Raw genomic sequence first — 16,033 nt, 5'->3', positions numbered from 1 at the left:
ACATTCGATGTGACGGGGGCTAAAATTTAGCCCCCTCCTCCCAAACACTACGCAGAGATCAAATCTGTTAACATGGTCAGGAAAGGCGAAAGCACTAGGAAATTCATAGTGAACCAATTGACTTCCACTAAAAGGAAAAAACCAGGTAAACGAATTGACCTGTGCGAAGCAGGTGTCACAAAAGTAAAAGCTTGAAGCTGGCTTCGCAGAAAGTAATGTGTCTATGTGACGAAGTTTGATAAATACTACTCACTCCATGTCAAAATGCAAGAGGTATTAGTTTTGTCCTAAGTTAAACTTATCTAACTATAAAATTGCACTAACATCCATAACATTAAATCAGTTTTACTAATCTACCATGAAATATGTGTCTTGACAATACATTTATTGGTATTGTAGATGGTAAAAATTTCTTATATAAACTTAATTAAAGGTAGAGAAATTTGATTAGGAAAAAACTAGATCCCTTACATTTTGTAATGGCGAGAGTACTACATATGTAAGCGGGACACGGTTCATTGCAAAAGAAAATTTAGGGCTGTTCGGTTGAGAATTATGCGAATATACATGGGTATACATGATGAAGAAGCGAACCAGGGTAATCTTTGCTCTAGCTCCCTCCCTAACACTACATGATATTAGGCGAAACCATTACATGATGTCCTTGCCTCCTTGGTGATCCTTCAGCCAATAAAGATGTTGCCTTGCTTAGGGCAAATAATATGGGCCGGTGAAAACTTGAGAGTGACTTGTAGCTGCCTAATCTATAGGGTTGAAGTATTCAAATTCTTGTGACATGCGCACACGAGGCGAAGTGGCGACTGGCAAACAACTATCTTGTAGGGGAAAACTCCGTGATGGAACATCATGAAGCAGCTTGGTGGTCTTTGCAGGAGAACAATGGGCACCCGAATTTAAATTGAAGATGAAATAATGGAGCTAGATGAGAGGGTGTACACATCGCTTATTTCTTCTCCCCATGAGAAAAATCATGTAAAATAAAATCCGCACAGGTTGGGACTGTACGGAATCAGATGCCGATGTAACCATAGCAACCACCCTATTTCCTTCTGTTAAGGTAAAAATGTCTTTGAACTTTGCACCAAGGGTCAAGTTCGTCCCTCAACTTTTAGATTGATCAATTTAGTCCCTCAACTTTCATTTTTAGCCAAACTCGTCCTTATGCTGATATAGTGCTCTATATTAGCATGAGACTAATGCAAAAAGTCACTTTTACCTTTGGCTCTAGTAGGGCAAACATGTATGTGCTCATACCTCTTAATACACACGCAACAATATATTTTTAAACTAACACAAAATATGATTTCTAAAAAATGTATCTACTCATACTTTTTAAGTCATGCATGTGCTCATACGAATTTTATATGCAAAATGTATGTAATCAAATAAGCATGTACCCGTATTATTTTGGCATACATACAATTCATTGTATGTACGCATGCTTTAAAATTGAAATTGACATGTGCTCACATACTTACGGTATAGTATACATGATCCACATATGTATTCATACTCTCTCGATAAACACAAATATGCTCATATTTATTTTGATCATACTGTTATTATAGTTCTAAAGGTGGAAATTGAAGAGGGAAAGAAGGAGATAAGGGTATAAAAGACTTTTCGTATCAGTTTCATGCTAATATGGAGCTCCATATCAGCACAAAGGACGAGTTTGATCCAAAAATAAAAGTTGAGGGACTAGATTGACCAATATGGTGGAGCTTCATATCAGCACAAAGGACGAGTTTGATCAAAAATAAAAGTTGAAGGACGAACTTGACCCTAGGTGCAAAGTTCAGGGACCACAATGCCTATTTTGCCTTCTGTTAATGGCTAAACAGGAGTTGGACAGTTCCGCATCAACCAGGATTTTTAGATAGAGTCCACAGGCCAACTCCCTGCTTCCTTCCCTCCACACCAATCAACCGTTGACAGGTCAACGTCCTGGTGGGACCCGGTCCACACCAAATCCTAACCAAACCCTATCCTTTCTCCATCCTTTGTTTCTTTTGCATTATCCTATGAACTCTCACATGTGGTAAAATAGCGACCATGACAGGTAATACTCTATTGCCAAAGACTTGCAGGTCATTTTCTTGGCTGAGTGACGGTAGATGGAACCTGTTCTTCTTTGTGCTGTATCCGAAAGCACCACCATCCACTGTTTTTACACACCACATGTGAAGCCCAGTGCTTTTCTGGTCAAAAACTTATCACCAAATGTCCAAATCTAGCAGTTACCACTTATGCATTATTTAATTTTGTTACATTCCAAATGTTAAAGATAAATAAACTGACAGAAGGCACGTACGATTTTAACTTCTACTCCCTCCTCCAAATTATAAGTCATTCAAACTTTCTTGGAGAGTCAAACCATTTCATGTTTGACCAAAATTATAGAGAAGATCACAAAAATTTATGGCACCGAATAGATATACTATGAAAATATATTTAATGAAGAAACTAATGGTACCTATTTGATATCATGAATGTTAGCACTTTATTGTATAAATTTGGTCAAACTTGAGATGCTTTGACTCTCCAAGAAAGTTGGAATGACTTATAATTTGGAACGGAGGGAGTACTTAACTATATACTCACTCCGTCATGAAAAACAAGTTGTTATAGAAATTCTGTGGCAGATTAATAAAAAAACTAAATTGATCTTGATTATCTATATTTATTAGTTATGTTCGGTGCTAATTGACTACTACATATATGCACATGCTAAATGGGTAACAACGACATGTTTTTTGGATAATTAAACATTGCTCGCTCCTATGATTAAAGCACGCGCACTCGAACTTGATGGTCATGTTTCAGCGCAAGAAACTTAACCAAACGAATGAGTTTATGTGGTTTAAATACAAAAATCAGCTTGTTTTATCGAATAAAGCTAGAAATTAAGCAAGAATCATGGTTTGGTTGTTGAATTAGAAAAAGAGGAGGCGTGCATAGGTAGTGGTGGCCCACTGACTGGTGAGATGTTGATTATCGGGGAGCATGTGAGGGCGAGGTGGAGGAAAAGAATATCCAGTCAACCCATTGACTCGTGTCATAGCGTCAGCTCACACGTCACAGCTTCGTCCGCATCTGCTGCTGGGCCCCACCGCAATGCCGGCTCGACCCTGGCTCCCGTACGCTGGCAGCTCGATGGGACGCTCATCGCAACTCGCAAGGCTCCAGCGCTGATCGCCGGTTAAGCTCGATCTATGAGGCTCATGTACAGGTTCCAAATTGAATCTACACTCTGCTCAAAAAGGAAAAGAGAACAAGTAGAGTGCAAAATTAAACTTCTTGCAATGAATTTCTATCTTGAAACCCTAGTCTCGTTGAATTTTACACTTGTGACAAACCACCCTAGTCTCAACAAACCAGTGGCAAAAGAAACTGAAGTGCATGGCCACACATGGACTCCTACACAGCAAAGAGAGATGCTTTATGTTGGCAGGTCAAGAATAAAAATTAAACACACATTATTTGATACGGGAGTTGATCATCTAATGGTCCTAGGTGTGGTCACGATCGATCACGTCGTTGAAGCTAGCTACCAACCAGATAGTCCAGTCCCATTTGACCTCCAGCCAAGTCATCGATCAGAGAGAGCCGTGCGAACTCGAGCAAGAAGGCAAAAGAATAAAGCTGTGGCTGGCGGATGGCGACCATCGCTTAATTTAGAGGCTGTCGTTTTGGATGGACCAAACAATCCTTTGACCGGAGCAAACCAACAAAGTTCAACCGGTGGCCACCTACATGTGCGTTCGTTTCTCACACGACCATTTAATCTGTGCTTTGTGCAACTGGGTCATTCGCTTTGTTGATGTTTTGGCATTGCGTGCTTCTCTGATGGCCTAATATAACTTTCTTTTGAAAAGTAGCATATGGCAAATTTTATATGTACAGCCTGATATAAAGAAAATGAATTTGGAAATCTTGCCTGTGATGTGCTTCTTGAGCAATATATGTTGCAGTATATACACATAGAAGCAGGGGTGGATCCAACGTAGTAGGTGCCGGGGGCTGGGCCCCCTACCTCCATGGATCCCATGGAGCCCCCCAAAACTCCCCCTACAAATTTTAGCGATAGGTGAAGAGGAGGAGGAAGAAGAAGGGAAAGATTCTTTCAAAAAAAAAAGAAGGGAAAGAGAGGAGGAAGGAAGAAGAAGGGGAAGATGAGCCCCCTCTAATCTTTGATCTTGGATCCGCTCCTGCATAGAAGTTACCCTGTACAAATTCTAAGTCGTTTTGCGTTTTCTAGATTTATAGTTTTTAGTATGTATCTAGATACAGTGTATACGTAGATGCATAGAAAAACTATAAACATAAAAAATGTTTGGGATGGAGGAAGTATAAGCTAGAACAAATTTCATCTCAAAAACCAAAACATTTTCTTTTAATCTGGATAAATATGTAACATTCAAGCTAGACTGATGGTGTAAACGCATAGTGTCAAACAGCAGGTTTCAAAAGGGCACGTGCTGGTCATATGTATAAGAAAGGAACAGCAAGGCGTTGCTCAGTCCAGTCAGCAGGCGCCATGCACGTCGCCGTCGCCCTTTGTCCGTTTTGGCGGGAACTGAAGACGACGGGCTGATGGAGGGAGGAGATGAGATGTGGATCGGATTCACCCCGATCCGCGCCGGCCGAAGCTTCGTCGTCGTTGCGCTAGCATCTAGCTGCTCGGGCAGCCCTCGCCGGGTCAGTTCACACGTGTCGAAAACTCAAAAATGTCCCAACGTTCCGCGCGCCGGCCGCATGTCGTGTCGTCTAAAGCGCCGGCAGCCGAGAAAACGCGGCACCAAGTTGTTACTTGTTCCTGCGGCCGGATCATGATCGGTAACTGAGTCTGTGTGTAAAAGAATCAAGTATTTTCTTTAAACGAAACATGCAGAGATAGAACAGCAGAGATAGAACAGGTAGGAGAGCTGTCGATTATATTAAAAATAAGATGGAACTCAGACTAAATGAGAAAAAAATAAGAAAAAAGACAACGATAAACACCGGCAGGTTGGATTGGGAAACACGTACTGCACCACGCAATAGCACTCAACTCAACTCAACAACACATCGGTTGGTTGGATTGGAACATCAACACGCGCCGAACTCAAACACATCTCAAGCGGTTTTGACTCCGCCCGACAACGGCAGCAGGAACGAAGCTTACCGCGGCACCCACCAACATTCACCCTCGTGTAGTTGCCGAAACCTCCATGCATGACCTTGCGTCAATAGGGAACCTGATAGATGCAGACTGCACCACACCGAGAAAGCCACCGCCATGCGGGACCCTCCGCCGAAGTACCGCTGCAAACACCAAACTCCACCTGACAGAGTGATACCACCGAATCCGGACCTCCTGCAGTCTGTCTCGTAGTCGCCACCATGATAACACAACGCACGAGGGCCTCGCCACATCCGCCGTTGGACTCCACATCGCTCTCGTCGCCTCAAAGAAAACACCGCGCGGGGGGCCTCACCACGCCCGCCACAATATTCCACGTCACAGATCCGTTTCTTTTGTCACCATCAGGGTGGTGAGCAATGTTGGCCCGCTTCCTCATATATCCATCAATCAGTCGAACCGCCACCGCAGATCGACCTCTCCTCGTTGCTTCACCCACGCACATAGCCTCCGCCGCCACGTCAACGAGCTAGATAAGTCGCTTGCGCCGTCTTCTGATGATATACCGCATCGGATGGTTAGCCAAGCTGAGAAACCCGCCATGGCCCGCTGCAAGCCTAGTCATCCCACGATGCCGTTTCCGCAAGCGCCGTCCTCCGACGCAGTCCCACGTCACACTGATCGTTGCCAAGCAACGCCAGCCGCCGCGGTCCGCTGCAAGCAGCCAAATCCGACAACCATGCAACAACCTCTGACCGCCACCATAATTGCGATCGCCTCCATGTGGGCTCGGCAACACCCGTCCAGCTTACCACGCGGCGGGATTGTCACCACTGGCTATTGCCGCCCATGACCAATGGACCAGCAATGCCTCAAGCCGAGTTGGGTCTCTAGAGACGACGCCTCCAAGGAGGGCACGACGCCAATGGCGCCGCCGTCGCTCGTCCAGGATCTGGACAGGGTTTTCACCTAAAGAAACCTCGTGCAGCAGGGTTGTAGCTCCAACATGACGGAAAATGATGCCCTAGGACGCCGCTGTCATCTCCACTAGCATGAAGGCCGGTGAAGGCTTTCGTCCAGAGCATCCCAATCCCTTGCTCCACGCTCACAGCTTGGCACTCCCGGACCACAGCCACGGTAGCCCCGCTGGGGCGGCGCTGCCGCCACGCCTCCACGCACCACGCCGCCGTACCTCCATCCCCGTTGCGGTCACCGCCCAGAGGCGCCACCATTCAACCTCCGCTCCTCGCACGCGGCCACCACCGCAGCGTCGCGGGCATCTCCTCGGAGTGTCACAACACCGCGCCACCAGCCTCCTCCACTCCGTAAGCCCACCATCCGAACACCGCTGCACTTGTGTAGCGCCTCCGCGTGCAACCTCCACTGCTCGCTCCTCACGCACAGCGCCTCCTCCCGACCTCCAGCCCACCACTGCGCCTGCGAGTTGCCGCACCCCAGTTCTAGCGCGCAGGCCTTCTTCCGCCGGCACCACTTGCTTCCATGCATGGCCTCCTCCTTGCCCGCTTACAGAGCTACTACGGTTGTGTGCCACCACCTCCACGCCGTCATCGGCCCTAACCGGCCAGCTCAGATCCGGCGCATCGCCGTTCCGCGTGACAGGCACCGCGTATGAGAGACAACGAGAGAGAGCGGGCGCGATGAGGCCGGGCGGTCCATAAATCCCGGGCGCTGCAGCCGCCGCAGCAGCCGGGCACACCGGGGCGGTCGCGCCTGCGCTCGATCTCACGCTGTCGCTGCCGCAACGGGACCTGGCCTCGCTCGCGGTGTCGCTGCCCATGCCGCTCCCTCCGTCCTCCGTGCCGTCGTGCACGTCCTTGTCAGTGGCGTTGTCGGTCCCGGCGTCGCGCCCACTCCGTCGACCTCGGCTGGCTCCGTGCGTAGCCACATATCCCGCCATCTCACTCCTCGCTCGCCCAAATGCCGACCCCACCCCTGGTCACGAGGCCCGGCCACCCTAGGGGCGGCCCTCGCCACGCTAGGCGAGAGGCACTAGCCCGCGCGGGGGAGGCCGCCGCCGCCGCGCCAGACGGCGGATCCGACGCCGTGGGCACCGGATCCGCCCGTGGAGGCTCCGGATCCAGCCTCTCCGGCCTCACTGCGTGCCTTCTCACGATGACCCCCTCCAGCAGCCCCGGCGGCCGGATGAAGGAGACGAAGGGCGCCCTGCCACCGCCATCCTTGCAAGCCGCGCAGGCTTCCGGCAGTTGGCTCGGGCGGCGGCACGGCGGTTGCGTCCGCCTATGCGCCGACGAATGGTGTCGCACGGTGACGGCGTGCGCGGCCACTGTCGCCGTTGCCGCTGTGACGAGCTTGACATGCCAGAGCCTCGCCACCGTGCAGTGGCCGGCCTGCGCCGCGCTGCACGTCGCCGCCTCTTTCCAAATTAACCAAAGCCCCAAAATTAAACTACCCCTCGCCGCAGCAGGCAGCAGCTCACTGCCGTGGCGGCTGGCCCACTCCAGCAACCGGTCCACGGTGGGGTCCACGGCTACCTCGCCCGCACCCCGCGCGCCCGAGCGAGGCTTTCCCGGAAGGAGCCCCCCGCGCGCCCGCCACTACCCAGAAGGCGACTTCGCAGGCATCATCGTCGTCCGCCGAGCATCCGACGGGCGGTGACCTTCCTGAGCGCTCCGTTTGACTCGTCGCCGGGGCAGCTATAAGTAGCCGCGCTCCCCGTTCGGCTCAGGATCTCTAAATACTCTACTACGCCGCCGCCGACGACGACGGCCAGCAGCTACTAGCTAGCGATGGGTGACACGGGTGCGAACATGGCCCACTGGGCTGGGATCTACGGCTGCGGCAGCGGCGCTCCGGCGGCGACGGAGGCGACGGTGGTGACGGCCGCGGTGGCGGGGACGGTGTCGAGCCCGACGTCCGGCGGGTCGGGGGGCAGCCCCACCCGCGCGCAGGCGGCGCAGCCGGGGGTGGAGGGCGGGCGGGTCGGGAAGCCCGCGCGGCGGCGGTCCCGCGCGTCCCGCCGCGCCCCCGTCACGCTGCTCAACACGGACACCTCCAACTTCCGCGCCATGGTGCAGCAGTTCACCGGCATCCCATCCGGCCCCTACGGCCCCGCAGCCGGCGGAGGCGGCGGCCCCGTGATCAGCTTCGGCGGCGGCGCCGGCGCCGGCGGCGACTACGGTGCGGGATCGCTGGTGCGGCCTTCACCGACGTCCGCCGTGATGTCGTTCGACCACCACCACCACCTGGCTGCGGCGTCGCAGCAGCAGCACCACCACCACCGGGGGCCGACGTCGCTGCAGGGCCAGCTCTTCAGGCCGCAGCAGCAGTACGCCGCAGCCGGCGGCGGCGACATCGGCTACGGCATGCACGGCGGCGGCGGCGGGGGCGGGGACATGCCGCCGTTCATCCACGGGTTCGAGTCGTCGGCGGAGGACCGGCTGCTGCTGCAGAGCATCCAGGCGGCGCAGATGATGCCCACCCGCCCGGCTTCCACTAACAACGGCAATGGCTACAACTTCGGGTGACCGATCGATCGATCCGCCACCCACCAGCTCAACAAATCAAGGTAATAATAACAAGCCAATGAAGGTTCACTTGATCAGATCTCGAGAGAGAAGAAGAAGCCATTAGCTGATGTTGTTTGGTTAGACCGATCATCATCGTCGTCGTCGATCACGAGCTGATAGATGATGTGTGCTTGCTGCTGCTTAAGCATTAATTTTTTTTTCCCAAGTTTTTGTTGGCCTTTCTGAGTGATCTCAGGAGGCCAATTAAGGTTTGATTAGCACACATACAGTAATTAGCACTACTAGTAGTAGCTTGCTGCTTTATTAGAAGGAGTTAAGCTAGGTAGATGTGAAAGGAAGTTTGAGAGGAAAGGCATGTAAATAGTAAATAGTTAAAAAGTTTGGTTGGCGCGCGTGCGCTTTCGGTGTGCAGTAGTAGCAGCAGCAGTAGTAGCGCAGTTGATAGCGAGGAATCTTTCTAGAGGAGATGGATTGATTGCCTTGGTTCGGAAGCAAAGTCCGAGAGGGCTACTACTACGTACATGTACTGATTTGATTATCAAAGCTCCGCCGCTAATTAATCGCACGTTGATCAAATAAGCGAGGCACATACATCCATATATGCCTTTTGATTCCTTTGCTAATTCCTATCAACTTTCAAGAGATTCTTACATATATTGTCAAGTTCCAAGCGTAAAAAATAACTCGTGAAAGATACGTACAGTATGGCAAAATACACGTAGAAAAAACAAAACGATTTACAATTTAGGACGGAGGATGTATCAGCCATTTGCTGTAACAAACTCTTCTTCTCGGATGAAAAATGTTACACAAGCAACATGAAATGCTTCTCCATCGTCCATATGGCCATATATTTTTTTTGATGGAATAAGAGGGGAGCTCCTACTGGTTATATTTTAATATAGAAAAAAGTTATATGTACAAAAGAAGAAAAGAAAAAAAATTACAATTGAGATAGCCACATGTCTATAGTAGGCCATATATCGCGTGCTGCATGATCAAGGCATGCTAAGTACGGCATGCGGTAATCTGATTGATTTGACTGGCTGGCGTGCTGAGACGATCAAGGAGACTGCGTGGGCCCACGTGGGCGAGTGACGATCCATACATCTCATGGTCGACTCGACGCCGATGTCAAAGTCAACAACCGCCGTGCTAGTGTACCTCTAGACCAACACCTCGATGAAGAATTGTCTAACCCTAAGCAGAGAGTAGGCTGTGTAGCTGGGTTTATTTACTCTGAATCGTCTGATTTGATTACGAAATGTACATTATTTCGACGAAATGCACAGGATTTGGGAGGCCACTCCTGCTGTCCTGCAAAATGCTCGTGTTCATGCAAACGTTTTATTCGTGGGTTTTATAAAGCTCATGGTCTCCATGTAAAAGTAGAGAGAAGGATTTCGGATGCCTCTGCATCTTTAATTTTCTTTTTTGTTCCTTTGTACACGCGCATGCCTCTATGCCCTTTTCTTTCTTGTAAAAAAAAATTGTCTAGTGTCTCGTGCAGATGACCACGGTGCCAATGCAAGTCAAGGCTTTCACACGGAAATACGATTATAGTAGTGGTAAAGATCGTTGGTGATGCATATGATTAGATTAGGGTTCATCGTACCTGCCACTCCTCGGCCGGTCTAGATAGCCTAATCGCGGCTTTGCTTGTGGACGGAGGAGTCTGGCGTGTCAACTGCCAAAAGGAAAGTCACGGGAACACGTGTGCGTACGAAGCTAGCTAGATTCCGGTGCCAGGTGAGAGGAAGGGTCAGCCGTCAACCGGCTGCCTGTGCATGAAGCGGCGTTGTTGCAGACTTGCAGTAGCTTCCAGCATGTTTTTAATTTGTCCCAAAACCACTCTGCCGATCTGTCCGTGCCTGGTCAGCAGCTGCCCGTTTTTGCACGGGTACAGAGGGGGTACGTACTCACGTGGAGTAGTGACTAGTTCGTTGCTGTTGAATAGTACTGTAGGATTGATACGTGATTAACTGATTTTTAAACTTTATTTTTACAAGACGCGCGCATATTTCGTTAAGAAGAAAAGAATTACAATGACACTGTCTCAAGAGAATTCTTGAGATGAAGAGGTATATACTATCACCACGCAAATAGCGGCACACGACCCGACCCACTGCAACTAAACCTAACTAAGAAGTCCGATTAACATGATCATGAAACTGAAGCCTTGCACCATAAAGATAAGATCCATGGCTACACGCTATGATTGCATACGATCGAGAAACAGCAAATGGTCTACAGTGTACGGAGGTTGGGGGGGGGGGGGGTACGGAGAGGTACCCTACGCCATCATGTTAAGTTCGAGATTCTTTATTGCTTAGGGTGCACTGAGTTTAAACGTCATATATTTAAGAGGAGTAGTATATAAACAAGTCTAAATAGACTTAAATTTCCTCATGCAGAAAAGCACTGCAAACCCGTCTCTTTCGGTAAGGACTCTTTCCACGCAGTTAAACAGGTCAAAAAGGCAGCTTCAGGTCCAAGCTAAAGCTCACCCATTGAATGGCCCAGCACAAGCATGTAATTTGACGGTGAACTCGAACAACGACCTGGGGGTCAAAGTGACGTGATGGTACATATGAGAAGACCTACATGTAGCAAATCACAAACCAGAACGGCTGTCTTTTTCTTTCGGAGAGGAATCACAGGCCTAGACCAGGAACTGGAAGAAGGCCCAAGAGTGGTAAAGCTGGCCGTAATCAACCAATTATTCGAAAATTCCTTTTCATCAAAAACCAAAGTTTATGATGTGGATTTCAATAAACTTGCGCTATTCTCCGTGTAACAAACTTATTTTCGCGTAGGTATATAAAGTCCGCAACTCACACCAGTGCTCGCATATATGCGACAGCTTTGCGCTGTGTTTCGAAAAAAAGAAAAAAAAATATAAATGTATATTGTGTAGTACCATTGGATCTTCAAAACATCTCACGTCGCGTATGCAAATGTAGGATCTTTTGATTGAAAGAGCATAGCTCAGGATGGTTTACGAAGAAAGTGGTTGCACCCGACGTATCAAAAGATTCTAAATTTAATATTGTATATGTCTCGTTAATGACTTAATGTGGCTATTTACTCGATGATACCGCGAGACGCTTTGTGATGCGTGCTTGTGAGTTGACAAACGTTCATAGGTAGTATATTAAGTGACTGTAACAGAACATGGTGGTTTTTATTTTTAAACAGGACAGTGAACCTCCTCCTGCTCTTGCCTCTTTTTTTTTTTGGGCTGGCACCCTCTTCTTTCTTGCTGGGAGCTAGTTGGGCCGTAGATATGGAGTAGTATTCACTAGGCTCCGCGCTAAATGGGCCAAGCAGCCCAGGTCGGCTCCAGAAAATGGCGCGCTTTGCACAATCTGGCGGGAAAACATGCCTGACACCATCCCATCCCATCCCATCAACTGGGAAACCTTTCCCCTTCTTCGCAACGCATCCCCCGTTCCCCCAAACCGAGCACGCTTGCATAGTTGCATCTCGGATTGTCCCCTCCCATGGAGCAGGAGCGCACACCACCGGCAACAACGAGAGCAAGAAGGTCCTCCTCTCCTCCGCGAGCCCAAGCTCAGGCCGCCGATGACGCGGAGGACCGGCTCAGCGCGCTCGACGACGGCGCCCTGCACGCGATCCTCGCCCGCCTGCCGCTCCGCGACGCGGCGGCCACCACCGTGCTCTCCCGCCGCTGGCCCCGCGTCTTCGCCACGCTCCCGCGCCTGCTCCTCCAGCCCGCCACCTTCAACCGCCGCGGGTTCCCCGACGAGGGCGACGAGGACTACTGCGAGGACGCGCACCGCTGGATGGACGCCCTCGACCGCGTCCTCAACGGCCGCGCCGCGCCGGTCGCGGCCTTCGAGGTCTGCGCCAAGTTCATGGGCCTGTACGACGACTGGTTCGACGACCTCTTCCGCAGGATCTGCGGGAGCGGCGGCCTCCTGGAGCTCACCGTCACCAACACCAAGTACGGCAGTGCTACCCGCTGCCCTCCCCCGTGTACAGCTGCGCGACGCTCACCGCGCTGGACCTCTACAACTGGAGGCTCCGGCTGCCGGAAAGGCTCGCCGGCCTGCGCGCCGTGCGGTCGCTCCGGCTCCGCGACGTGGTCGCCACGGACGCCGACCTCCGCCGCCTGATCTCGCGGTGCGCCGCCTTGGAGCATCTGGAGATCCACGACGTCCACAGGGCGCGGAACGTCGTTGTGCGCGCCCCATGCCTCGAGAAGCTGGAGGTCTTCTCGTTCCGCCCGCTCTGCATCTCGGTGAAGAAGGCGCCGCGGCAGGACACGGTGAGGCTTGACCTCTCCTACTGCTACCCTGAGGATTCTGATGAAATAATGGGTTTGGCCCATTGCAATTTCAGAAATTTCAAATAAATCTCAAAGCCTCATGTAAGCATGAGCAATTGGTTGGAGTGGTGCAAACTTTTAGTCCCACAGTGAAGGAGAAGGATGGCCAACATAAATATGGAGATTGTTTCCACTCCTCCAAGCTATGTGTGTGCGGAGAGAAGAAAAGCTCCACACGCGCTCGCTTGCTCACCATGCCTCGCGGCGGGACGTGCCACACCTGCGTGAATGATCCACCGAAATCCAGCCTCTCCAGCCTTATAGTGGCACAGTTTCTTTTGCCTTTTTATTTTTTTGGTTACTTAGCTTTCAAGTCAGTGAGATCGATCGCAATGTGAGATCATGGCTTCTATACATATGACCTATCGGTCTCTACCGAAAGAAAATCTAATCGAGTTAGGGTTTTTGACTCTTCTCATTGCTGCGCCGCCACGTAGTCTACTCCATCTCGAGCGCCGGCGTGCACCGGGGAGAGCAAGTGTCCGGAACCTCTTGCTCTTATGATCCTGCACCGGGAGAGGACAAATAAGGTTTTTGGGAAGCGCTCCATGCGACTGCTTAGAGTCTTCGTCACGGCTTATCTTCCGTCCAAGTCCGGCATTGCGGTGTGCCATCGTCTTCAACGTCGTCTGCTGCGCTCCGTCTGCAACACCGTCATCGTTCCGTCAGCACCACTTGTCATCACAGCTGAGTACGTACACCGTGATTTGATCTGCTATTTCAGCATGCTTTTCGAGATTATGTTGGTGTGCTTGATGTTACTTAGTATGTTAGAGATTTGCATGCTAGGTTTTGTTCTTGTCATGGTAAATCTAGTTCGGAATTTACTCTTGCAGTTATCTAATTTTCCAACAGATTCCCGAAGCATCGACGACACCATGGACTCCGATGAAGACTACTCGTTTTCTGAGATCGAGAAGATGTGTGATTACAAGAAGATGGCGAATGAGATCAGGAACATGGTGACGTTTCTCCGTGGACTCTGCGGCGTCAAGAAGCTGCAGTTGTATTTGCCGACTGAATATTCCCAGGTAAGTAAGTCTATGTTGTTTGCTCAGTGCTCATGGATTCTGCTCCTGGACTAGTCGCTTTTAGATAATCTGTGCCTGTTGTTCCAAATTTGCGAGCTGAAGATTATAAGTGAACTTACTGAAATGTTCGTAGTTGATAGATTTCGGTTGCCATGATGGGATCCACCAAATAAAAATTTCCCCGTACCATAATTTCTTAGGCTGAATGATAGCATAACACACTTCAGCTTACTGTGGTTCAGGATTTGCCATCTGACCGAGAAACAGGGGCTGATCTAGGATAGAGAAGCATTAGTGTCATAGGTGTTGGTAGTATGACTATTGGTCTTGTTGTCTCTTACCCACATTATTTTAGCCTTGGGTTCCGCATAATCCATTGCTGTCAAGTGACAGCAGTGAAGCCCTATGGATCCGCCCCTGCCCAGAAATGTCGCTGAGACGCTGAATATAATTGTTTGGGTGGTGCGCTCAAGCATACAAGCATTGAAAACTTTGTTCAGATGAAATTTTCACAGAGACAATTCAATTGGTTTTGTGGAAGTACAAATAATTTACAAAAAGAACTGTAAACTTTTCATCAATCTGTGTTTTGATTAGGTTTTGAGCAAGGCCAGGGTTTCGATGCCGAAGAGACTGCCCAAGAAAAACTGTTTGCTCGGACTGGAAACGCTTACCCTTACTCTTGATCACAATCATGAGGCAATGGCCACCTTGGTTTCATGCTTGCTGAACAGCTCCCCCAACCTCATGTATCTCATAATCAAAGTAAGCCCAAACTGCTGATGCCTAATCCCGTTCTGTTGTACCAATGCCAGCAGCTGCTCCTGAACTTGTCCTTTCGTTTTGTGTTATTGTTACCAGGAGGTTTGGGAAATGGGAAGTCCTGTACCGTTACCGTAGAGTTCTGGGAGGAGAAGGTGGATGCTGACTGTGCTCTGAATCACCTGTCCAGTGTCACCTTCTACATGGATTCGCTCTTCAAAGGCCACCCCTGTGGTGGCCTCTGCGGGTTCCTGGTGAAGAACGCGAGGGTCCTCAGGAGGATGCGCATCGAGTACTACAGCCCGGAGGTGAGGCCTGTGGATGCCGCCAAGGTCGAAGCGGTATGGTGCGAGCTCCATGGCTGGCCGAGGGCATCTCCAGATGTGGTTCTGGAGCTGTGCCCCCTTGATCGCTACCCGTGCTACTGAGGGCCAGGCTACCCAACCATCATTGGCTCATTTGAAGTCCTGCATCAGTTTGTCATCCTGTTTTGAGGTGTTCTTTGCCTCTCTGAAGTCTCTGACTGAAGCGTGGGTGGCGAACTTGAAACCACATGCTGCTCGCCAGATTCTTTTGATTTTATCTTTTGTCGCGATGGAAGCGCTGCACGGACCTCTTAGTATCAACTATCAACTGACGGTGTTTCATCAGTGATTCACCTTGTGGCTTTTGTAAATGTCGTTCCGGATTGTTCATGGGAATGTGGAGTGTGTGGCGATGGTGGCTTTTGATGGGAATGTCAAGTGACAAAGGTTGGAAATCTAGTTAATTTTCCATGTGAATTGGTCTGTTTGTCTTCATTTATGGTCATATTGGTGAATACCCCGTTCTTGTGCTGCCATTTTTTTACCGTGTGAATTGATCATTTGATAAGACTGATGGTACAAGCACTAATCATCAGAGTGGATGTTAGTGTTACTGTGTTAGTACTATTGTAAGAAGAACCGAAAGAAGGCCCATTTCTTGGATATCTGGCCCATTAGCTAGACCGGCGGATTAGTAAGCCCACTTGACACATGTGGGCCTTAACATCTGGGAAACTGATTTGAGAATTCGTTTTTTTATCTAAAAAAAAGAGGAACCCGATCCAGTATTCAATTCATTTTTTTGTCTTATTAGGAAAATGGTTGAATACTTGAATGTCTGAATTCATAAATAATCAGTAGTTCGTATCATACTCCTAGTTCTGGTGGCACGAAATTTTAAAAAAAATCGAGAAAAATGGTTTTGCTTA

General features: G+C 49.7%; 1 protein-coding gene and 1 pseudogene across 1 annotated transcript; both read left to right on the top strand.

Moving 5' to 3' along the window:
* The first annotated feature begins 7,795 nt into the window (after positions 1 to 7,795).
* Positions 7,796 to 9,278, top strand: LOC117842101 (uncharacterized). The gene has a single exon (XM_034722455.2). It carries the CDS (start codon positions 7,915 to 7,917, stop codon positions 8,650 to 8,652), a length of 738 nt encoding a protein of 245 aa, XP_034578346.1. The 5' UTR covers positions 7,796 to 7,914; the 3' UTR covers positions 8,653 to 9,278.
* A 150-nt stretch (positions 9,279 to 9,428) lies between these two features.
* Positions 9,429 to 15,527, top strand: LOC117843790 (putative F-box/FBD/LRR-repeat protein At2g05300; annotated as a pseudogene).
* Positions 15,528 to 16,033: the final 506 nt, after the last annotated feature.

The sequence above is a fragment of the Setaria viridis genome, chromosome 1 (genome assembly GCF_005286985.2).
Source record: "Setaria viridis chromosome 1, Setaria_viridis_v4.0, whole genome shotgun sequence".
Lineage (NCBI taxonomy): Eukaryota > Viridiplantae > Streptophyta > Magnoliopsida > Poales > Poaceae > Setaria > Setaria viridis.
This window is presented reverse-complemented; position numbering and strand designations above follow the sequence as displayed.

Bases quoted from the DNA above. Each gene is read 5' to 3' on its own strand.
- LOC117842101 (XM_034722455.2), top strand. From the start codon at position 7,915: ATGGGTGACACGGGTGCGAACATGGCCCACTGGGCTGGGATCTACGGC.